Raw genomic sequence first — 25,641 nt, 5'->3', positions numbered from 1 at the left:
CAGGATAACATGCAACACGGGAGTAAATAAAAGGTTTGATGGAGGATAGTTGTTTATAGCTGCTGTAGTGTAAGTGATAGCAGGAATGATCTCTACACCATGAAATTAAACTATAAATGGACAAAACGTACAACACAGTTCTTCATTAAATAAACAGTTAGTGTTGGCAAATTGAGCGAGCTATTCTGTGCATTAAACCTAAATAAACAAAATATGTAGTCACACTGTGTCTGACACGTCGGTAAATTCATATAAATCTCTTTTTAATTGTCTATATAAAATAAATTATAACAAACAATTGTGCTGTTATGCTGAAATACTGATATTTAGTAAAACAGCATTCGTGTGATATTGATTATTTCAGCATTTATCTGAAGGTCCAAATATGAGGTAATTATAATTATACAAAAATGTATAAGTATAAATGACAATATCTGTAAATAACATTTTTTGTTAATTAATTTATACGGGAAAATTTATTATTTACTTTTCCACAGTGAACAGAAATAGTTCCCGAAAAAGCGACACTCACATTATAGCCAACTGGTTAGCTGGCTAGATTATTTAAATTGATTTGTACATTTTAATTCAAGGTGAATCTGATCAAATGGTTTTCCAGTGTTCATAATTTAAGTCTGAAGTTATATTCAGGAAAAATATACTGATTGTACATTACAACAACTTCTGTATGACTGATAGCTTTCGTAATTGCATACTTTATTAAACACAATTTTGGACTGATCCTGTACTGTCCTGTTTTGTATACTATATGGACAAAAGTTTGTGGACACCCAACCATACGATCATGATGTTCTTATTGAATGTCCCATTTCACATTTAGTCCCTATTTGCTGCTATAGTTCCCTCCACTCTTCTGGGAAGATGTTCCACTAGATTTTGGAGTGTGCTTGTGGAGATTTGTGTTTATTCAGCCACATGGGTGTAAGTAAAGTCAGGTACTGATGTAGTGTGAGCAGGTTGAGGTCAGACCTTTATAGCCCCTCAAGCTCTTCCACTCAATCATGTAAACCATATGCTATTCAATTCGCTTGGCAACAAAAGGCAACATGGTACATCTGACATGGTATGAGGACGAAGGCCTTGAGAGGAACCAGAGTCAAAAAAGGAACCTATCCTCGTCTGGGTGACATTGAATGTCCATTCATTCATTCTCTTCATTGATCTGGCTTTGGCCATGCTGTAGCAGGTTTCAAGTGTGTCTTAATGGTTACTGAGCAAAAGGTCAGGGGTTCAAAAGCCCTGGTATCACCAATATGCCTCTCTTGGGTTCCCAATGGCCTATGTGCTCCTAGCTTCCTAACATAGCTCGGATATCCAAAGAAAGAATTTCACTGTGGTGGGTATGTCCGTGTTTCTTTTTATTGTTTTGTTTTGTTTTTTTTCTTTTACATGGGTGAAAGTGATGGACCTGGCAACCCCGATCTCATGCGTCATCGCGTGGTGTGTGTGTGTGTGTGTGTGTGTGTGTGTGTGTGTAGTGTATGCGTTACAGTGAAATGCGTGCGTGCAGCCTGTAGAGGCCGCTGTTGGGCCCCTTAACTGTTTGTAGCGCGGTGATGGAGGCAGTAACGTGTTGTCGACTTGTAATAGGAAGCCTGACATCTTACTGAACACACACTTTGCCGGTTTTCTGAGGGGGTGACAAGCACATAAAAGCCCCCGGTGCTCGGCTGCTGTTCTACGCCAAATGTTTTGCTTTAAATGGTAGCGGAATCTGCGCAGAGACTGCGAGCCGCCGCCGCCGCTCCACGGGCTTTATGCTTTGACCGAAGCGGAACAGTGCGTCACGGAGTAGCTACAAGATGGACACTGGAGAAGAAGGTACAGTCCTCGAGAACACCTTTAACCTAGTGGGAAATATATCTAAAGAAATAAACTGCATCCCGCTGCTCTAATCGTTTCGTTGGATTTCTAAAACAACAAACAAACAACTAAATAAACCCCCAGCACTCGTTAATGTCCGTTTGTGGCCCGGACTTTGCTACCTCTGGTTATGCTAGGTTAGCTGGCTTAGCTAGCATGCGAGGAGGTCTGTGTGGGGCCCTGCATTATTGACCTGTTCGAGCTTTTTCCTCTTTCCCTCATTTCCGCTAAGAGTTATTCGCCTATGTTTCAAATGTTATTTTGCTCACGTTATAATGGGAGTTTAGCTAGCTAGCTAGCTAGTTAGTTAGCCGAGTACTAACGACGGTCGGGTATTAAAAACTTGCCCCCAGCCTTCTAGAAACTTCGCCTAAGTAATTGAGTTTCTTTCACACACACACACAAACACACACCACCAATACCACTCACATCATATATTTATTTTTACCATGAATTATGCTCAGGAGACACCGTCAAATCATTCGTTGCTAGGTGACGATATTAATTAGTTAACAGGACAACCATGCCTATCATTTCAATGATAGAGAGATAGATAGAGATAGATAGATAGATAGATAAATAGATAGATAGATAGATAACTTGACATTGCACAGTTCTACAGGTACACTGTGCAAACTGACAATTGCAGATAAATATGTAACTATGTACAGCATGCAGTAAATAAATATAAAGGCTCTGGGCAGTGTAAACAAATGTGCAGAAGCTGATCGACAAATATAAAAGCTTTGCACACTTATAAATGAAGTAACGGGTGAGCAAGTACCGTGTACACACCTGAAATTATAATAGTGCAAGATGTGTTTCTTCCTCTGTTCCTTTTTCTCACATCAGGATCATCCATCTAAATACCCCCCTGTCTTCTACATCTGCCTCTTTCAAACCACATCCATAAACCTCCTCCTTGGTCTTCCTCTTTTCCTTCTTCCTGCTGGCTCCATCCTCAGCATTCTTCTACTGATATACCCCATGTCCCTCCTCTGCACATGTCCAAACCATCTCAATCTCGCCTCCCTCACCTTGTCTCCAAAACGTCCTACATGCGCTGTACCTCTAATAAACTCATTTCTAATCCTGTCCATCCTCATCACTCCCAATGAAAACCTCAACATCTTTAGCTCTGCTACCTCCAGCTCCACCTCCTGTCTTTTACTCAATGCCACTGTTTCTAAATCATACATCATCACAGGTCTCACCACAGTCCTATAAACTTTCCCTTTCACTCTTGCAGATACTCTTCTCCCCACTCCACCCAATCCACCCTGCCTGCACTCTTTTCTTCACTTCTCTAACACACTCTCCATCACTTTGCACTGTTGCCCCTCAGGGATTTAAACTCGTACATCTTCACCACCTCCTTGCAACCGCATAATAGTGCAAGATGTGTATGTGTGCATACATTTACTTACTTATAAAAGTTATTCACCGTGTCCAGGCGATGTAGAGTTTGGAGTTCTCTAGGCTGATGGTTGATGGAAAAAAGCTGGCTCTGAACCTACTGGTTGTGGTGTGTTTGTTCCTGTGTCTCCTTCTTGATGGAGGGAGGTTGAACAGTTTGTGACCGGGAGGTATGGAGTCCTTGATGATGCGTGCTCTGCATAAACAGCTGTGGTACAGGTGCTCGGTGGAAGGTAGTGGGGGTGCCAGTAATGCATTGGGGGTTTTGACCACCCTTTGTAGAGCTTTTTGTTCACAGACTGGAGCTGATATACCTAACAAGTCAGATTCGAGAATGGACTGTGGTACAAAGCCCTGTACTTGATGATGTACGACCTCCATCATCACAATCAGAATTAGTTTTGTTGGCCAAGTTTGCCAGAACATAGTTCCGTTCCCAGTTTAGAGAAAACCAATAGTGCACAGGTGACCTTCAGGTGACCTTCTGGAACACTGTTATAACAAGACATACGGTAGTAAAAACATGTCTGTATGTCCAAGCATAGAAAACGGTACACAGTTGGTTCCAGTTGGTTAAAGAAGCATATTGCGCACGCATTTCATTCACTTGGATCTTTTACACGTTTATATACAATATATATTATATGAACAAATCCACCTGCACTAACACGAATCTTCTCTACTGGTTCGGTGCTGCAGCGTCACAACAGGTCGCGCACGTGCACGTGATATCGTGCCCTGGTTAGTTTTTTGTGTGGTTTCACTTTTTGTCAATTTATGTTGTCTTGTGCAGGACCTCGGTCCTACAGAAATGCTGTTTCGTTTTACTGTGAACTGTCCATTGTTGGAAAGACAATACAAGTCGTCTTGACTTGACCGTTCACGTGTATCTGTAGTTACGCCGCCGAACTGTGCGTAAAACATCCCGTACGTCTGGATATCAGACTCGTATGACAACTGATTTTCTGGTTAATTCTGAAGTCATCGCTGAGCAATGATCGGATAAGTAGAAACGTGAAATGATGCACGTCAACCAGCATTTAGTACGACCGGGCCACAGGTTGCGTTTTAATCAAATGGAACCTGCGAAGAGACGTAAGATAATGTACTGTGACGTTGCCATAGTATTGTCCTGTAATCAGTCATATTTAACATCTAATAAAAGGTTGCCTCTAATGAATGTGAAGAACAGCAGTGTTCAATCTCAGTTAGTGTCAGTTTTTGCTGCAGGTTAATTCTCTGATCTTTTCTGCTCTGCAGCTGATATATGTCGAGTGTGTCGTTCTGAGGGAACTCAGGACAAACCCCTCTACCATCCTTGTGTCTGCACTGGAAGTATTAAATTCATTCACCAAGAATGGTAAGTACTGTGAGTTCAGGCGTTACGGTATAAGTATAATGAATCAAGCTTGACCTTCTCAGCTCATTGTTGTGCTCTGTGTTTATGCTTTCAGTTTTCAGGACACATTATAATACCTAGTCTTTATTCTCTGTCCACAATGAGAAAATGGCTTGGTGAATTAGATACCTGAATTTTATTTATTTTTGCATTTAAAGGCTGAGCTATTTTTTGCATATTAGTAGTGGTTTTATTTGGGGGTTTACATGAACCTGCAGATATCAGGATACACGCTTGCGTTGGGTTTTCTTCCTCACAATCCCAAAAAAAAGATAACAAAAATCTAAATAAACCATCAAATTAAACCAAGTTTGTATCTCTGCTTTTTTATTTTTTATTTCTTTGTTGAATCTTTGGTAGGTTTTTACTCTGATTTCCTTTTTTTTATTGTAATTTTAATTAATTTTTTTAATGAATCATTTTTTATTATTATGTATTTATTTTTCCCCTTTTAAAAAAATATAAATAAATAAATATGACTTTGACTTCACCTGTGCTTTACCAAACTCTTCTTCATTTAAACAGAGAATAGAGACGTGTCTCCAAATTTTAGTCATCGAAAGAAATTATAACAACAGAAATGAATTAAAAGCATTTTAAAAGCTGCAGTTGAGTTTTATACACTGTGTTTAATTCTGCAGCATGAGAATTGGCAGAATCAATAGTAGTCCTTCATACTGTATATGTAGGATGCTTCAGAGACCAGGACCAATAACAGATGCAATCAAACATGGAAGACACGCATTTGGTTACAGAGTGCTGTTGTGGATTGTGTAAACTAGTATAAAAAAACAACAACTGTAGGTTTAAATGAGGTGAATATTAAAAGAGGAACACGAAGGAAAACGTGTACAATAGGGGCAAAAGTATTGGGACACCTTTTTTTTTTTTTTTCCCCCCCAGAGCAGCACAGCAATCTTTATTGCTGCTTTACTATGATGTGTCCATAGTACAATGAGTTTCAAAATGTCTCGAGTTGTAGCGTTTGATTATTTACTAGCAAATGGCTGCAGGGTCACTGGGTTCTTCGTAAGCATGTAACAGTGCTATTACCCAGAATGCGTCACTAGTGGGGGCGAAAACGGGGAGGTTTTGACTGCCAACCTGCACAGTTCATGTTTAATTGAGCATGTGGCTTTTGCCTGCACAATTTATTTGTCCTGTAAAATAAATGTGTAATAACTCAATTGTTCATTAGTTAATTGTTTTTCCCATTTTGCCTTTTTTTTTTTTTTTTTTTAACTCTAACCATAGGACAGAGGGTAAATGCAACAATTTTCCCACACTATCCCAGTTCTTTCAGTTTATATAGTATACTAATTCTAATTGAACAACTACCATTAATTCTACAGTAATACACAGATTTCTGTTCTTTGTTTGCCTGTACAGTAAAAATGATTGAAGGTTATAGCTAATTAGCCTGACTCACTTTACAGCAGCAGCTGTGTGTGTGTGGCAGTGTGACAATGGGATTGGTATTTCTTGGTACTTGGGATGAGTCTGACTCAGTAATGGGGCAGGGTGAAATAGTAAACAGGTTGCTACGACACACAGGGTGGTTTAACCTCTAAAGATCATCCATCCGAACCCACTCGGCCCTCGACAACAAAGCTTCGGGAAACGAATAACGTGTTTTGCAAAACACGTGGAACATTCTCTTTTCTAGCTTTTGGGTTTTACTCTGTTATTTATTTTTGTATATATAATTACAATCGCAGAGGTATCATTTAATAGACTTGTGTTTATGACTGCAACTAACGATTGTTTTAGTAATAATATTATTCCGATTAATAAATCCTGTTAATCAGGTTAAAAAATAAATACATTTTGCTTATTATAACTATATAAAACGCTAATTCATGGTATTTACGTATAAACTTGTACATAAAAATGCAAAAGCGTTTAGAGTTTAACTATCATTTTTATATTATATTTAATTTTGCCATTTTAATGCTTATAGTGACTGCTTGTTGAGTGCATGGGGCATTTCCCCTTTAAACAAATTCACTCGTGCTTGTTAAAAAAACAAAAACAAACCCAAGAAAAAACAGCATTTGAGTATGCAAAGTTAAGCAATTTGTGTACATCAGCATTTGTATTGTATTTTGCAGATTTTGCAAGTGGACAACCATGCTTAAAATAAATCTATGTACAATTTAATATTTAAAAAAAAAAAAAAAGAAAAACACATTTTGATCATTTGTGACGATATAAGCATATAAAATATATAATCAGTAAAATTTTGTATAACATTTAAATGATATAAGAATATATACCAACATTGAAAATAAGCATTTGAACGTAATAAAGCCGCAGTAAATCACCTTTGAAAACAGATAAGTAACGAGCGAGCTGATTGCGCAGCCTGATGGACCAGATCCAGTGCGACTCCCGAACTTACAAACAGTTTACACTAAAGCACCTCATTACACTACATCATTGTCACATGAGGATTCTACAGTTTTTGTTTACGATGCTGATGTTTCGTGACACCAGTGCATCACTGTGGTAATTCCATACCACACAAGCTACAGTTGCGTTTAATATAAAATGTCCTAATGCCTTGGATGACTTGGGATGTACACTTTTTCCTGCTGATGGTTGACCTTGTACTGTCCGACCATTTTCCCAGACGGCTGTTATCCTACCTTCACACAAACCCGTAACTTGAGCAGCGAATTATTATCGATTAGTTGTTGCAGCCCTACTTGTGATATTGTGCGTTGTATGCTTTGTGACTACTTTTTACTTTGCAGAAATGTTTATCCAGGTGCATTAGCGTAATTTATGATCACTTTTTAAAGACTCGAATAAAGCAGTCCATAAAAAACCCTGATTGCTGTAATGCCGAACGAGCCTGGAACGCCGGTCGCACGGCGTGGGGAATAAAAAAAGCAGGGAAAAATAAATCAGGAATTGACTGCTTTATTCCATATGTGCCGTCTTACACTGTTCTATCTCTTTCCTGTTTTTTTTTCCTTTAGCTTGGTGCAGTGGCTGAAACACAGCAGAAAGGAGTATTGCGAATTATGCAAGCACAGATTTGCTTTCACGCCAAGTAAGTAAATCACTCTTGTTTTTTCACACTTCAAGGAAGGACGTGCTTTGATGGGGTTTAATACAGCGGCGGAAGCTTAATGGGGTCCTTTTAACATCACAGTTTTGGCTGCCTGAGTGTTAGAAAAGAACCACGTTACCGCAGAAACCTACACTAGCAGTTGTCATTTTCAGAGGTTCAGTGAACAGTAATGGTGCTCTTGGTCATGTGTTTGTTTTGGGTTAATGACCCCTGTGTGGTGGTATTTGATAGATTGCCATCAAAAAACTAGACACTGATACGTGGTAATGTGAGACCTTATATTGCATACAACACATGGAATTAACACATGACAAAGATAAATCTCCACAGAGTCTAGCCAGGCGCACCAACGTTCAAGTCAGTGACTTGTAAAGTCGATTCGAACTTTGCTGCACCAAGGAACATTGCCAGCCCCTCAGACACGTGATTTGACAGAACGTAAGCAGGAAAACACAGCAAAGATCAAAACACAGTAATGCGAGTAGCATTTGCCTGTCTCAGTGTAACACTTATTTCAAGCAAGTTCTTTCGACTGACACATTTGTAGCAAAATCTGAATATAATTTACAATCTCTAGTGCTCGTCTCATGCACGTGTTCGGCTCGGGGCTATCGTGCAACAGCGGCTTTCTGTAACAAATCACAGGAATGAAGGGTTTAGGAGCAGCTGCAAACCTGATTCCCATTAGCTGTATGAAAATTTTGCAGTATATCGTGGGTGTGGGTGTGGGTGTGGGTGTGTGTGTGTGTGGGTGGGTGGGTGGGTGGGTGGTATTCATGTGATTATAGACTGTACTTCCCACATAAAGACATCACTATACCCATGACTAAATAAAATAGAAAAAAACAAATGTTTTGCGCTTTGAACAGAGAATTACAGAGGATTACAGATGTCTAGCAGATGTTACCTTCTGAGGAGGGGTAGATTTTGGTTTTAAGTTAGAAACGCTCAGCTCAGTTTTCTCTATAGTCCATGTTGTCTGCTCATTTTAGCAACATGGAGGAGTTGGTGCCAAAGTTGAATGATCTTGCTGGATTTTGCATATGAGACATATTTTGCATATATATTTTTTTTATGTTATGTGTTGAAGAAACTTTCACAAAGTAAATTTCATTGAACATCAGAAATACACACTAAAGAGTGTGCCCCAATTTATATTACAAAACCCGAGTACACGTAAAGTGCACCGCAGAAACTGAGATTTTACCATGTCTGCGATATAATACCCATGAAAACCGTACACAATTTAGGGATTATTTAGTGCAACTTCTTAAAAAAATGCTTTTTATTACAAAAAAAAAATAATGAATTATGAAAATGTGCTGAATGAAATTAATATATATTTATTAATAAATATGTAATTAGTTAATTATAAATAATTAATATAATATAGTTCTCACCACATGCTCTCGGTGCAGCACGTAGTCTTGGGTTGTCTTTTTTGCCAATAGTTGATTGCTGGAACATTCAGCCATCAGTGCTGATTTAATCATCAAAACCGATAAATCGCTCGACCTCTAATCGGAATAGAACTCATTTGCTGCTTGTCGAGTTTATATGATGTTTTTCTCGCTCTGTCCTGACAGTTTATTCTCCAGACATGCCTTCACGGCTTCCTGTACAGGACATTTTTGCAGGTCTGGTGACCAGTATAGGCACTGCCATCAGATACTGGTTCCATTATACCCTGGTGGCCTTTGCCTGGCTGGGAGTTGTACCTTTAACAGCATGTAAGTTTTTTAGAGAGCGTTTCCAAGAATACATCCTGTGCATCACGTCTTCTTTCGGAAGTCTCTGATATCGCTATTAAACGATGAATGAAAAGCTATTTCTGTTCTCTGGCAGGTCGAATCTATAAGTGTCTGTTTACCGGTTCTGTGAGCTCCCTCCTGACGCTGCCATTAGACATGCTTTCCACGTAAGTACCAGGAAACAAGAAAACTATGGAGATTCTTTCAGTGATTTTAAAGAATAATTATAATATTTGGGAGCTGGTAGCTTGGTGGTTGAGACAGTGGATTTTGGATTTGAATCTAAATTGAGTTCAAACCCCAGTCTCACCAAGCTAATACTTCGGGGCCCCTGAGCAAGGTCCTTAACTTTATAGCTGCTCAGTTGTATAAATGAAATCAATGTAAGTCGCTCTGGATAAGGGCGTCTGCCAATGCTGTAAATGTACAAATGTACATTGAAAGAAGATTCACAAGCCGAATATTAACAGATGAGATGTAAAAACAAATAGTACTTGTTTTGGGAAATCCATATCCTATTCTGTATGTGCTATGACGTGCATCACGGTTAAGTTTGGCTTGAACGCGTGTGTGTAGGGAGAACCTGCTGGCGGACTGCCTGCAGGGCTGCTTCGTGGTGACCTGCACACTCTGCGCCTTTATAAGCCTGGTGTGGTTACGGGAGCAGATCGTTCACGGTGGAGCTCCGCTGTGGCTGGAGCAAAACCAACAGCAACCTGCCAACCCAGCAGGGCAGCCGAATGAGGTAATACACATGCGTATACACAAGCACTCATGCACAGTTAAAGATGATCCACTCACAAAGGTGTGGTCTGGTTTGTAAACAATAACACAATCATACGGAAAGGAACATTCTGTGAAACTTTTTGACTGTCCTTGAGAGACCCAGTACCCGTTGTGCACCATTACCCCCTCTGTCTACCGCATTCCTGTTCTCCTGCATTTATTATCATTTTGATCTGAGCAGCACGATTTGCTCCGAGTCAGCTGGTGAACCCTCATTATCTCTCGAGACAAACTGTACTCATCGTCTTTTTGAGCATTGGGTGTGTTAACGTGGGGTCCCCCCCCTTTCCTATTCCTTTAACTGCTATATTAATACATTTATGTAGTTACCAGACATTGCTCTTTGCCTCAAGCAAGTTCTCAAAACAGTCCCTAGTTCAATATTTTTACACATTTTTGCCAAAAAATATGAATATCTGAGTGTCATTGTTTCTCACCAGAGGTAGAAATGTGAATTACTTTCATACACCAACCTTAATGAACACATGAATACTTTTTCAGTCTTGTTCTATAAACACTTCAATGCTCTTGATCAGGCTCCAGCTGCAGGTAATGGAGGTGTGGAGAATCAGGCCGCCCCGGCTCCGGCTGATCCCCCTGCAGAGAACGTAGCAGCTGAGGTGCTCGACCCCCAACCCGAACAAGCCGAGGAGCTGGAGATGGACAACGAAGATGAAGAGGAGGCGGGTGCCGAAGATGCGGCTGATGCCAATAATGGTGCTCAAGGTACATATTACAATAATCTGAGAGAAATAACACTCTATGGACTGTACATGCAAGCATTAGTACACAAAATACAAAAAGGAAAACCGGGAAGACAGGAACAAGTGAATAAATGAGGTGGTATCAAAGTTTTGAGACAAGCTCTGTTTGCAAGAAAGTACTTTATCTGCGTTTACCCATTATCATCTTCAAAATAGCCCCCTTGCACAGCAATACAGGGCCCCTTATGCAATATGTCCTGCAAGTCTTCTTTTCAAAACACATCAAGCATCTTCTGCGATTCGTGCTGGATCTCCGCAATGGTGAGCTGGATCTGCATCTCCAGGAACTTCAGGAAGAGGGCAAAGTTCTCAGGAGCCAAATGGGTGCGGAAGTGAGATCATGTTGTTCCCGCGATAAACTCACGTGTGAGGGGAGCTTGGCGAGAGGGTGTCCACAATGAAATTCCAGACGTGCTAACGCACGTGGTCAGAATAGCATCAGTTGCATAACTACTGATGTACACAGGACAATGTTTTCTGGCACACTGGCTTATGAAGGTCTGTGCTCTCTGTGACTGTGCGTGCAGCCTTGGGCTGCCATCTTTTGCCCTGTTACAAAACTCTTCTCAAACCTTTTTGATACCATCTCGTATGAATTATAATAATAATGTATCAGATTTTTTTTTTTACATAATTTCGAGTCGGAAAATGCGTTTATAAAGTTTGAATTGAGTTTTTGTGATATATAAATATTGTTGAATTCTCAGTGAAAAAGTAGGATTGATTTCATACAATATACAAAAATTCAATTGTGTGAATGAATTGCTGACTTCTGCTTACTTTTAAATTACTTACCAACAATCTAATCAGATTCAAAACATAAACTAAAGATTTTGAATCGAGGTTGACTAATTCAGCTGATTTTGTTTTCTTTCAATTGTCGCTAAACTCTCGGTGTACTTTCTCCTGGTGTGTAGATGATATGAACTGGAATGCTTTGGAATGGGATCGTGCTGCTGAGGAGCTCACATGGGAAAGGGTAAGGCTGCTTTTCATCATCTGTAATACAAACCGATGCCAGACAAAAAATTCTAAATATGTTTTTCCTTCCTTATAGATGCTTGGACTTGACGGTTCTCTAGTTTTTCTGGTGAGTAAATGATCTTTAAAAATCTGTAAGAAGTAAAAGAGCAGCTGCTCAGGCCACTGCTATAGATATGAATATTGACTGACATTTGTGTGTTGCAGGAGCATGTTTTCTGGGTGGTGTCTCTCAACACACTGTTCATTTTGGTGTTTGGTGCGCATCATTTTTATTTATTTATTTATTTTTCTTTAAAAATACTCCATGAATATTTTGGAATGGATTTTTTAATTATGGTGTCTTTTTCTTCTGCAGCTTTTTGTCCGTACCATATCGGGCACTTTTCAGTGGTGGGACTTGGCTTTGAAGATTATGTAAGTTCTTACTTATCCTCTCCTTGTGAATAGTGAAGAAGCTGCTACTTTACAGCAATATTAATTTGTATGTTGTGGTCTCAGGTTCGTGCTTCTCATTTCGAGGGTCTTATCACCACTATTGTGGGTTATGTCCTGTTGGCTGTAACACTAATTGTGTGCCATGTATCCTTTCACAATGATCTTTATTTAATAGGCTCTTGATTTGTTTGGATGGAAGTTTGGACAATTTGGATGAGTTTATGTATTAAAAAAAAAAAAAAAAGAATTTGATTATAGAAATGTGATATGTTGTGCTGCAATGTGAGAAGAGAAAATTTTCCTAAATGAACGTTTTAAGGGATTCGCTGCATTGGTTCGATTCCAGAGATCACGGCGATTGTTAGGAGTCTGCTATATCGTGGTTAAGGTCAGTGTTTACTTTGTGTGTGTGTGTGTGTGTGTGTGTCGTCACGTTTATTGCTTGTTTTAATTTGCAAACAATTGAAGCAAAAACATATTTTTGGTAACATTGTCAAAGTAATTAAATTTAAAACTACAAAAATGTGATTATTAAATACATTCGATTTTTTTTTTCCCGCTTTTATTCAGAAACATGTTTACAAGGGATTTTTCATAATGTATCACCTGAATGTTTTAAATAGAAATTTTTTTTTCCCCCATGCAAAGCTAAAATGTTTTATATAATAATGAACATTTAATGGATTTGATGATGACCTTGTGTTTGCCATGTATATAGGCCTGATGCTAACATGGCATTAAAACTTAGTAAACAAACAAACAAGCATTTGATTTTCTGCAGGTGTCGTTGTTGGTGGTCGTAGAGATCGGTGTATTTCCTCTCATCTGTGGCTGGTGGCTGGATATCTGTTCCCTGGTTTGTAGCTTAGTTTTAGATAACTGCTCCTTATTCCACTTTAGAATCAGAATCAGGTTTATTGGCCAAGTGTGTTGACACACAAAAGGAATTTGTTTCCAGACATTAGTGACTCTCAAAAGTACAGACATAAATAACACCACACATTTAGCTTGGACTATACAAGACAAAACGGACTATACGAGACAATACAGACGATGTGAGACAATATAGACAGTATGAGTATGAAATAGGGATACAGAGCATATGGCAGATCAGTAATGTACATAAGTGTGAGAGTGCATAGTAGTGCAAATAACAGTATGGTGCGTCAGGTACGATAAAGAGTTCTTTCTGATAACTATTATTGTTTTATAGGAAATGTTTGACGCATCCCTAAAGGACAGAGAGCTGAGTTTTGAATCGGCTCCAGGCACCACCATGTTTTTGCACTGGCTTGTAGGCATGGTCTACGTCTTCTACTTTGCATCCTTCATCCTACTGCTACGAGAGGTGCCTCATTCTTTATAGTGTGATTTTCAAGAATAAGGGTGACAGCTTGTAATGACATTTAAAAATGTATATTCTATGTCTACTGAAAACAGGTTCTCAGACCTGGAGTCTTGTGGTTTCTTAGAAACCTTAACGATCCCGATTTTAACCCTGTCCAAGAAATGATCCACCTTCCGATCTACAGGCATCTGAGACGATTCATATTGTCAGTGGTAAGAGCTTATACAATTTAATAGGAATCAGAATGGTCTTTATTGCCAAGTATCATGTTTCATGTACAAGGAGTTTGTCATAGTGTGTTAAAAAAAAAAGTCCATAAAATGCAATATTTCCTTGATATTTGTTCATTATATTCATCCTTAATTAAATTAACCCAGACAATCTGGAAATCTTAGTATAAATTATTTTATTTATTTAAGTTTATATTTTTTTCTGTCTGTAACGTTCCATATAAAATGGCATTACATTACTATGATACAAATATACATGAATTATTACTGCCATCATGATGTAGTAACAAATTTGAGTAATAATTAGCTGTAGAATGTTGATAAATATTATCGGTACTAAGAAAAGTATTTTGGTATTCATTCAATCATGATTGTTTCCATTTGTAGACCCTCCAATTAATAATGTATTTGTAAAACTTTTAAGATATGTCCACATTAGGGCTGAAACGATTCCTTGAGTAATTCATATACAAAAAAATCGGTCATCAAGGTAAATTATTTGCTATGTTTGGTCCATTTAACTACACACGGAGCATTGTTTTCCCACGGACCATTATTGATGCACCACCCGTTTAACGCTGGAACGCTCTGGGCAGGTAAAGATGGTACAGAGTGAAAAAAAATTTAGGCGCGAGGAGAATAAAAATAACATAAAAATAAAAATAGTGCCTAATTCCGACTTTTCTCTCACAATTCTCACTTTATTTTAGCCAATCGGGCAGCGTCACCCCCTCTGTAGTGTTAGAAAGCTTTATACATCGGAAATAAAATCGGCTACAATCAATAGAATCGCACGGTATCAAACTAAACCTCGGATCCCTGGAGAGAACTCTGTCTACCAATCAGCTCTGGAGGAGACGGAACAAGAGATGAAGCAGAGGAGCCTCATACACCAACAGCTATAAACTTCAGTCCCACAACATGGTTATTGTTGGATGCACCAGAAATGTTGGACGTTTTTTAAGTCGCAATTGAGAGAAATACAGTCAGAATTGCGAGGGGGAAAAAAAAGTTGGAATTAGGCAAACCTTTATTTATTTATTTATTTATTTATTTATTTATTTATTTATTTATTTATTCATTTGTGATGAAAACCAACTTCCATAGATTCAGTCCAAAGAAAACGACAAAGTTTCGGATCATTGTGCGTTTAAATACAATTTAAATACAATTTTAGCAATAAAATGTAAATTTTTCTAAAAAGAAACAAATTACTCTTTTCTCTCATTTTAGCATTGCTCTTTAATAAAATTTTTTTTAAAAAGCACGTCTTATCCAAGAATCGATGGAATAATCGGTAGAATACTCTATTACTAAAATAATCGATGCTACAGCCCTAGTCCACATTACATTATATTTACATTTCTGTCCTTTTAACAAACATTTTCATTTGTAGGTTGTGTTCGGGTCGATCGTCCTGTTGATGCTGTGGTTACCCATACGGATAATTAAACACATCTTGCCTGCTTTCCTCCCCTACAATGTGATGCTCTACAGGTAGTTTACTCCTGACAGGAAAATCTACAAATACCCATGAGAGTTTCATCATCTGCAACTGTTTCAAACCAGCTCGTTCTGCTTAACTTGAAGCTGTTGATCTTTTTCACACTAACCATATTATTAGATTAGACTCTATTTGAGTATAGTTTAAGGTTTAGACATTAGCTGTAAATATTAGTTTGGAGTTAATAATGTAAGGATGTGATCATTAGTTTCATTCTCCTGTTGTGTTTCATCATAAGTGTATTCCCTCATGAACATCTAGTACAATAAGCAAGCAGCTGCAGTACTCTGCAGCCTAATTACACAAGAGAGACTTTTCTGATTTTCACTTCTACTGTAACTGTGTTTCAGCGATGCTCCAGTGAGTGAACTGTCCCTAGAACTCCTGTTGCTGCAGGTGGTTTTGCCAGCTTTGTTGGAGCAGGGACACACACGCCAGTGGCTGAAGGGTTTGGTGCGTGCCTGGACAGTCACCGCTGGCTACTTACTGTGAGTCTTAAACACATTGGTACTGTTTAAATCCTTAATTTAAAAGTGTTTGACTAACAAATTCGTTTCTTTGGTCTCACATGGGATCAAAGACAGTTTGAAGACAGTTTGAAACGGTGTTCGCCCCATAGCACCCCTTCTAAAGCATAACGCAGTGAGTTTGTTAGCCTGCAGTAAACATTCGTCAGTAGATTTTAAAGTAACAACAAGCAAAACAACAAAAGCACAAGTTAGACTCTAGGAAATAAATGCACAACCTTCTTCCCGACAATTCTGTCTCTACACCGGTTGTGTTTTTCCTGTTACTGAATCTTAAATGTAGCTCAAGAAAAGTGAACAATACAGTAGAAACATATCAGTCAAGCATTCTGTGAGGAACCTGTTTTAATGAAAAAGGGAACATTTAAAAAAAAATTTTATGGCAATATATAAAATTACTAATATCTTACTATTCAAATTAAAACTACGACATGTTTTGTTTGTTTTTATTTAGAGATCTACACTCGTATCTGCTGGGAGACCAGGAGGAGAATGAAAACAATGCCAACCAGGCAGCCAACAACAACAACAACCAGCAACCACGTAACAATGCTAATGCCATTCCTGTAGTGGGGGAAGGCCTACATGCCGCACACCAGGCCATCCTGCAACAGGGTGGCCCCGTGGGCTTCCAGCCTTACCACCGCCCTGTGAAGTTCCCCCTCAGGGTAATGATCATTTTATCTTTTCCAAAATCTTTCGTTTCAGGGCGTTCGGTTCAGTTTATACACGTACCAAATGCAATCCTTTTAACATGCGTAACATAGTTAAAATCTGAGTTCTCTCAGGAACATAAGTGAAGAACCACAAGTTTAAGTCTCCGCCTCGCCCTTTGAGTGCTTATTTATTATTATTGTTATTATTATTATTATTATTATTATTATTATTATTATTACACTTGAAAGCATACACAACAATGCCAGTTATAAAATAAATAAACTATAGTTTGTCACTGTGGCGACTCACTACGTACTGGAAATAAGATTTGTTTTGCACATGCATGAAAACGCTAAAGAATCCATAACACTAGCACCATGGGTTCTTTAGCTTTTTATGTCCAGAATCTTAGAAAGGAGAAAATCCTGTCAATTCCACATATTGAGGGAGTGAATAAATAAAGGATGGAAGGAATGAAGACATTTGGTTAAATTACGCTGAAATAAGTAGAACAGTTGAGTAGATCATCTTTAGAAAATGTAATATTAAATGTGAAACATGCACAACTGTATTAGTCAAATGGGGTCTAACAAATGTTAACTATTTCATTAAATTTTTCCATTTATTGAATTTTATTTAATCAACATATAATTTGTGCCAATTCTATTGTTTACACCCCTGTTTATAATTTATAATTACACAATATTATAATTTATATTGAAATGTAGTAGTTTACAATGTTTGTCTGACCTCTAATGCATTTCCTTTTCTTTTTTTTTATTTTATCATCACTGTAGATTGTGTTGCTGATCCTTTTCATGTGTGTGACTCTGCTCGTGGCCAGCTTGGTGTGTCTTACTCTGCCAGGTGAGAAGATATTTGTTAAATGTTCTTCTTTTCCACGCAAACAAATTAACTGCAAGACATTTGAAGAAAAGTGCATGGAGTACAAAGCGGTGCCTACTTTATATCCTGCTAAATAAGTGAAATCAAATTTTATGGGATGGTTGATTAGCGCGTGACCTCACATGTTCCAGTATAGTCTTGTTGCACATCATTTCCCAATGCACATGTTGGTTTCCTCTGGGTTCTATGGTTTCCTCCTACCTCCCAAATACATTCTATTCGCCGGATTGGCTATGCTAAATTTGATCCTAGGTGTGAATGACTCCAGTTTATGAACTAAATGAAGATGATTTAATACCCAGAGCAGACACAAACAGAAATTTGACGATATGGGTTTGTACGGTATAAATCATAATAACCCATATTAATATATTAAAGTGCACTTGGACACAGAGCTGATCTAGTTTAATAGCATGTATTTAGATACAGAGCCGCCTTTTAGAAGTTGTGTAGTCAAAAAGATGCTAAAACCGGCTTATTTATACACACACCATGCCAAAAGTTTCCAGACACCTGGCCAAAAGTATGGTATGTGATTTTTGAGTCACATTCCACATTTAGTCCCAATTTGCTCATATAAGTCCCTCCACTCTTTTGGAAAGATGTTCCACTAGATTTTGTATTGTGCTTGTGGACATTTGTGTTTGTCAGCCACAAGGGTGTGATTCAAGTCAGGTACTGGTGTATGTGAGGTGAGGAGGCCTGGGGTGCAGTCAGCTTTCCAATTCATCCCAAAGGTGTTCAGCAGGGATGAGATCAGAGCTCTATAGAAGGTCATTCAAGATCTTCCTCTCCAAACCATGTAAACCATATTGCCATGCTGGAACTGATTTGGGTTTCTAAGTTCAAGTGAGTGCATAATTGTATTATACCGCATCCAAAGACGTCCTATACAACTGTGTGCCTTCAGCTTTGTGGTTACAGTTTGGAAAAGAACCACATATAGCAGGAAAGGTCAGGTGTCCCAATACTTTTGTCTCTATAGTGTATCTCTTAAATAGCCAAATAAGTCAGACGAATCATGCTGAGGAATTCTAAGAATGGGAATAGGGTTTATTTGTGTTTTGCTCACTTTGCGCTCCTCTTCTCGTGTGGCAGTGTTCGCAGGCCGCTGGCTCATGTCGTTCTGGACAGGCACAGCTAAGATCCACGAGCTGTACACGGCAGCATGCGGCCTGTACGTATGCTGGCTGTCCATCAGGGCAGTCACTGTTCTGCTAGCCTGGATGCCTCAGGGTCGAAGGGTCATCCTACTCAAAGTCCAGGAGTGGACACTCATGGTACATGACATCATACCTGTTGCAGAAGTGGTGGGCACAAAACCTGTTTATACACCTGAAATCTATCAGCTTGTACAAATGTTCAATTTCTACCACACATGAACAATCCTTCACACCACTCGTGTTTACCCAGCCCTGCTTTTTCAGGGGGGTTCGTGAAGCTTGACTCTTTTGCATGGGAGAGTCTAAAGCAGTGGTCACATGAAAATAAAATCCGCTCGGCATGAAAGTCTTGTCTGCTTGAAAGGAAAGGGTACACTGAAAAGAGACTCGCTTCCGGTAGCAATTCTCTTTGATTTTGCCTCAAATTTATATTTTATATAAAATTCCACAGTCAAGTTCTTCATTTGTTTGACTTATCAGTGTACCTGTACAGTTATACGGTCATCTAATCAAGGTGGTTGTAGCTTTCAACCCAATATTTACAACCAAAACAAAGAAGAGAAAAATATTTTCATGTATCTATTGTAAATATTCCTTAGGAGTATTAAAATGATGACACTTCAAAAAAAAAAATCTTTTTTATTTCAATTACTCACAAAAGGTTATAAGGAGAACTTTGATCGATTAGGGTCCAATTTTTGTGGGTGGAACTTAATTACATGTAGCTGAAGCTGATTCACCACCTTTCGTACCCAAAATCTGTTGTTTTTTTACTAATCACATACAGTTTCCATGCATTGAGATGTGCACAAATTTTTTTTTTCTTTTGCATAACTCTACTGAATTAGGGCCTGCAAACTAAAGGTTATGTTACTGTAACTTCTCTCTAGAAATGGGTCATGCAGAAATGCCCATAATTTGGCTTCACTTCCGTGACTTAGACCTGCACAAGACTCGAATCGATCATGACTGCTGTTATTGCTTCATAGAACACCCCCATTCATGTGTTTTCTAAACATTACTTACTGTGTGCAAAACTGAATGTTTGCATAAGCAGGGCGAGTTTGTGTTTAGACCTTTTCTCTCTTGGTGCTGTGTTTCTATAGATTATGAAGACACTGATAGTGGCAGTTCTATTAGCTGGCGTGATTCCACTGCTTCTCGGTTTGCTCTTTGAGCTGGTTATTGTGGCTCCTTTGCGGGTCCCACTCGACCAGACACCTCTGTTCTACCCCTGGCAGGTAACTTGTCTTACCAGATTGAGTATGAGGGTATAAAATGCTCCACAGGGAAACATGTCGGTAGCAAAGCAGGTCTGATTTTCTATTTCTCTGTGTTTCTCAGGACTGGGCGTTAGGAGTGTTGCATGCCAAAATCATTGCTGCCATCACCCTGATGGGCCCTCAGTGGTGGCTGAAAACTGTCATTGAGCAGGTGACTTCAAGTGTTTGTCAAACTTTTCAAAAACAGAAAGAATTGTAGCTGTGAAAAGCTTAATTTATCAATGAAAACATTAGAAAATTCAGTTTTAATATTGAGTATGAAAATTCTCCATCAAATCTGCTGTATATGATCAATAGGTTTTTATTGTAATTAATTATTTTTAATCTCATGGTTCCTGTGCATTTTGGAAAAGTATAGAATTTTATTTGAGTGATTTCCAGGTCTGGATTAGTAGGGGGGATGCTGAGTATTGAAAAATGTGTTTCAATACTATTGCCGATTTTCTTTTTCTTTCGGCTGCTCCCATTAGGGGTCGCCACAGCGGATCATCCGTCTACATATTACTCTGTCCTCTACATCTGCCTCTTTCAAACCAACTACATGCATGTCTTCCCTCACCACATCCATAAACCTCCTCCTCGGTCTTCCTGGTGGCTCAATCCTCAGCATTCTTCTACCGATATACCCCATGTCCCTCCTCTGCACATGTCCAAACCATCTCAATCTCGCTTCCCTCACCTTCTCCAAAACTTCCTACATGCGCTGTCCCTCTAATAAACTCATTTCTAATCCTGTCCATCGTCGTCACTCCCAACGAAAACCTCAACATCTTCAGCTCTGCTACCTCCAGCTCCACCTACTGTCTTTTAGTCAATACCACTGTCTCTAAACCATACAACATCGCAGGTCTCACCACAGTCCTATAAACTTTCCCTTTTACTCTCGCAGATACTCTTCTATCACAAATCACTCCTGCCACTCTTCTCCACCCACTCCACCCTGCCTGCACTCTTTTCTTTACTTCTCTAACACACAGCCTGGCTTCCACTACTCTTTCCCATAACTTCATGGTGTGACTGATCAACTTTATTCCCCTGTAGTTAATGCAGGTCTGCACATCTCCCTTATTATTAAAGATCCGTACTAGCACACTCCTTCTCCATTCCTTTTACCTCTCACAAAAACTCCACTGCCATCTCTCCTAAACATCTCCATGCTTCTACCAGTATGGCATCTGGTCTAATTGACTTCCACTATTCATCCTCTTAATCGCTGCTCTCACTTCCTCCTTACTAATCCTATCCACTTCCTGCTTCACCACCTCCACACCATCCAACCTTCTCTCTCTACTAGACTGGCACTAGACTGGATCTGCACAGCTGTGATTTGTTGTGAGGCAGAAGTTGCCATAACAGAACAGTGCCTCCGACCGTGCGACTAGACACATGGAAAACATTGATATACATACTCTGATGTATATTTGGAATTTAAAATTCCAGATGTTAAATATAGTTTTAAAATCTTTAGTAAAGTCTATTTTTGCATATGAGTCTATAAAATTTAAAAATGAAAAATGTGTAGAAACCCTGCAATCTGAAAGTTTATCGGCGAATTGCATTTGCCACATAACTCATTTGTTTTGCTGATTTTTCCCGGTCTCTCACGGATAGAAGGGAGGGATAGAGGACCAAAGAATTGTTTTTAGAGTTTTATTTTGAAATAATCTTATTTATGAATACAAAATCTAATTATTAATTATAAAATGAAGTAAAACATCAAATAGCATTTTTTGGCGTGGCATCCGTTTATCACGGTTTTCAAACGTAACCACTGCGATTAACGTGAGTTTACTGTACTTGTGATCTCTTAATAAACATGTATTGTGACTTAATGATCTCAGCATCATACAGCAGAACCCTATTGCCTGGTAATTTAGGGTCATAGCAGCACTGGTTTGTAGGAGGTATCTGTCATTCTATGAAATGGTTCTAAAGGCCTGTTCTTTTGCTCTGCAATAGGTTTATGCCAATGGAATCCGCAACATTGACCTACATTTCATCATCCGAAAGCTGGCTGCCCCCGTCATCGCGGTGCTGCTGCTGTCCCTCTGTGTGCCCTACGTTATTGCTGTAGGCATCGTCCCCATAATAGGTACGTCCCAGCATACATTACATACATTTATGAAGTAATGTAGCACTTAGCAGCGTGAAGATATAAGAATCTCAAAAATATTTAAAGGGATATTGTAATTAAGACTTTTTTAACAGCCAGTCAGATCAGTGAGTACAACCAAAATCAACCAGAAGTGCTCTGGCTTTGTCCATGATAATATGGGCAAAAGTTTGTGGACCCCACCCCCAAATGTCTTTTTGTGAGATATAGCATTACAGCTTCCCTTCACTATATCTTGGGGACCAAAACATGTTTCCAATATGGCTGCTCACGCACATAAAGTGAGGCCTGTGATGACCTGGTTTTGTGAAATTGGATAACTCTGGTATCCTGCTCAGTTTGGAGATGAACCACATATGGCAGGAAAGGTCAGGTGTCTCAATACTTTTGTCTAGGGTTCATGTTCTAACTTTTCCATCTGTAGTTATTTATTGATTTTTTTTATTTTGAGAAGGCTTTACTAGTTATGCCACAGTAGATTTTTCGTCATTTTGTCTGTTTACTTCCTGCTTTTGGATCACTTTGTTCTCATGCAATACCCATGTTCTACATGTATGTAGGAGTCACCCTGGAGATGCAGAACCTGGTTCAGAGGAGAATCTACCCCTTCCTGCTGATGGTCGTGGTTCTAATGGGAATCCTCTCTTTCCAAATCCGACAGTTCAAGCGCCTTTACGAACACATCAAGAACGACAAGTAAGTCGCAACAGTCACCCAAACGTTCAGTTTGTCAGTACCATGATATAAGCGACATGTTAGGGGTGAAACGGTGCACGGATTTGTACCAACATTTTTCAGTACAATGCTTTCGGTTCAGTACACACACACGTAACGAATGAAATCCTTTTAACGTACAGTATGGTTAAAATCGGAGTTACCTCAGAACGTGTTAAGTGGCGAACTGCAAGTTTGTTTAGTCTCTGCCTCACACTTGGAGTGCAATTTATTTTTTATTATTTTTTTTTTTTTCTATTATGATTATTAACCTTGTCCAGCTTCAAGAATTTCTCTTAAAAAGGAGAAAAACCCTGACGATTCCACATACCGAGGGAGTGAATGAATAAAAAATTTCTTCATTTTTTAAAGTATGCAGAAAATAGTAGCAGTTAAATATTATTTTTTTATTATTATTCAAGTAATTTATAAATATAAAACAAACTTGCATACAAATCTATATTACCCAAATAGGGTCTAACAAATGTGAACTATTTAATTAAATTTTTATTTTATTTACTCTATAATAAAAAAGGGTATTGTATTAATTAGATGTATTTTTTTTTATAAAATATATATATTTTTAATAAAATTTAACCAACCAGGCATTTTATTTTAATTGTTTTAAATGTGAACTATTTAATTACTTTTTTAAAAATTTAATTTTATTTACTCAATATAATAAAAAAGGGTATTGCATTAATAATATTTAATTGATTTAATATTTTGATAAAATACATTTTTTTATATAATTAAACCAAGCAGGCATTTTATTTAAATTGTTTTAAAAATGTGAACTACTCAAATGTCAATGATCACACACAGACTGTTTTAATAAAAAAACAAGCTATTTTATGTTTCGCATGTCTTCCCCCTAACTGCACCGAAATTGAACCAATAGGTGACTTAAAACCCGGGGTACTTACCGAACAGTGTGTACAGTTACACCCCTAATACGCAGACATGGAACGTTATTTGTGCAAACCTACTATTTTCCTGCGTTAAACATTTGATTTTGTATTTTTCTCTGTACCCAGGTATCTCGTAGGACAGAGACTTGTGAACTATGAACGCAAAGCTGGGAAAGCCAGCACTACTACACACAGCAGCACAGTGCAGGAATGAAAGCATTTGGAAACGTGTTTAGATGATGAGTGTGTGTGTGTTCAGACCCGGCCCCTTCCCCTCTGTCGTACGTGCATATGTTGTGTCTCAATCATTTCCAAGTTCAAGATTCAAGAACCGTCAGTGACTCCTGGTGTCTCAATTTTTCATTTTTTTTGCCTGCAACTTCAGAACTGAAATGTTTAAAAACCTACAAAGAAAAAGGGCAAGAAATCCTTCAAGCCAACCAACAAGTGTCACTGTACATCTTATGGGGGGGGGGGAAGAATGAGTATGTATATTAATTTATTAAATCTAGTTGTCACTTTACTTTGTGGAATCCTGTTGCTTGGTCAGTACTGATGCCAGTGTAAAGCTTTGCAGTCTCGAGGACGACGTCCAGGATTTTTGGGGCCGAGAACACACTCACTCCGACATGCGCGTCTTAGCACTCGGCTGTATTAATCGAAGCCTTTTATTTATTTGATTGTTAAAAGGTATGTTAGGTGAGAACATGTAATTAACAAGCTCCCTGAGATGAAGCTTTCTGATTGCTTACAGTCAAAAGGACATGGCTGGAGTGTGGGTTTGACTCCCAGATCTCAGAAGACGAACCGATCGTGCACCTCATGGGACTGTGGCATTCTTTAATGTGGATCATTAAGGACCATGGACAATAACGTTTACGGTTTTCTGTTCAGTTCCAGAGCTTTTCATTCTTACCCTCTTGTGTGCTGATGGCCTCAGTGCCTAGAATAGCACGAGTTTCCTGTCCATGTGTCATACTTCACAACCGTTACTGGCATTACTGTATACGAACGATGTGCTTTAGATCTCAAATCTCAAAATGTCTTAACAGCAGTAGGTTGGAGGTCTGGTCTGCTAGTGAGTCGGTGTTTTTGTGTTTCCACCTCAATACAAAAAAACTGGTCAGAATTTTTTCTCAAAATGCTTTCTGATGAGGAAAGACCGTTTCAGTTCGGTAGAACAAAATCATTTCCTGTATATATTCCATCATAACTACAGTTTGTACATATTGTAAATTTGACAAAAAAAAATACTGACCGATGACTTTTTTTTTGTTGTTGTTTGTTTTTGTTTTTGTTTTTGTTTTTCTCTCTCCGTCACCGTCTGCTACAGAACCGCTCTCCGAATGATCCGAACTCGGATACTGTAGGCTTTTCAATATTGTTTGGGCTCCTTTTAAAAGCGAAATGTTTCTATTTTTATATGTGTAGTGACTGGCCGGTCACGTACGCCTCGCGTGCTTTCAGAGTTCTGAGCAGTCCTCGGAGTCCTTCGGATTCGAGGGGCGACTGCGTGGAGCTGCGGCGCTGTGTAGGATGCAGACGGCATGCTGGTACAGTGCTAAAGACTCTCACACGTCAGGTCTGCACAACCTTGTCCTATCCGTAGCATGTTCGTGTGAGACGTATTCAGTATTCTGAATGTTTAAAAAAAAAAAAAAAATCCTGCTTGGAGGCTGTGGCTGTAATTACATCCTTATACAGGCAGACAAGTACTTACTTTTTTTTGTTTTTGGGTGTTTTATTGAAAAATTTTATTACAAATATTAAATCAAAAGTGTGATACA

At 38.6% G+C, this 25,641-nt stretch overlaps 1 protein-coding gene across 2 annotated transcripts; it reads left to right on the top strand.

The window, feature by feature from the left end:
* The first annotated feature begins 1,535 nt into the window (after window positions 1–1,535).
* Window positions 1,536–25,641, top strand: march6 (membrane-associated ring finger (C3HC4) 6). Of its 2 annotated transcripts, none has more exons than XM_046851636.1 (26): window positions 1,536–1,842; window positions 4,561–4,660; window positions 7,684–7,757; window positions 9,365–9,508; window positions 9,624–9,696; window positions 10,106–10,274; window positions 10,852–11,041; window positions 11,997–12,058; window positions 12,137–12,169; window positions 12,268–12,319; window positions 12,419–12,477; window positions 12,562–12,642; window positions 12,818–12,886; window positions 13,280–13,354; window positions 13,712–13,846; window positions 13,939–14,058; window positions 15,473–15,573; window positions 15,931–16,068; window positions 16,562–16,775; window positions 17,562–17,631; window positions 18,769–18,980; window positions 19,940–20,074; window positions 20,178–20,267; window positions 22,076–22,208; window positions 22,790–22,925; window positions 23,981–25,641. In XM_046851636.1, exons 1-26 carry the CDS (start codon window positions 1,824–1,826, stop codon window positions 24,066–24,068), a joined length of 2,772 nt encoding a protein of 923 aa, XP_046707592.1. In that variant the 5' UTR covers window positions 1,536–1,823; the 3' UTR covers window positions 24,069–25,641. The 2 variants fall into 2 exon arrangements, with proteins under 2 accessions (XP_046707592.1, XP_046707593.1); XM_046851637.1 differs by having other exon boundaries at window positions 1,537–1,842; window positions 18,769–18,950.

The sequence above is a fragment of the Silurus meridionalis genome, chromosome 6 (genome assembly GCF_014805685.1).
Source record: "Silurus meridionalis isolate SWU-2019-XX chromosome 6, ASM1480568v1, whole genome shotgun sequence".
Classification (NCBI taxonomy): domain Eukaryota; kingdom Metazoa; phylum Chordata; class Actinopteri; order Siluriformes; family Siluridae; genus Silurus; species Silurus meridionalis.
The sequence above is the reverse complement of the archived record's forward strand: the minus strand, read 5'-3'. Positions and strand labels throughout refer to the sequence as shown.

Excerpts from the sequence above, each read along its gene's own strand:
- march6 (XM_046851636.1), top strand. Across the intron at positions 12,887-13,279 it reads TCTGCTATATCGTGGTTAAG|GTGTCGTTGTTGGTGGTCGT; the intron begins GTCAGTGTTTAC and ends GATTTTCTGCAG. Across the intron at positions 22,209-22,789 it reads AGGCATCGTCCCCATAATAG|GAGTCACCCTGGAGATGCAG; the intron begins GTACGTCCCAGC and ends ACATGTATGTAG.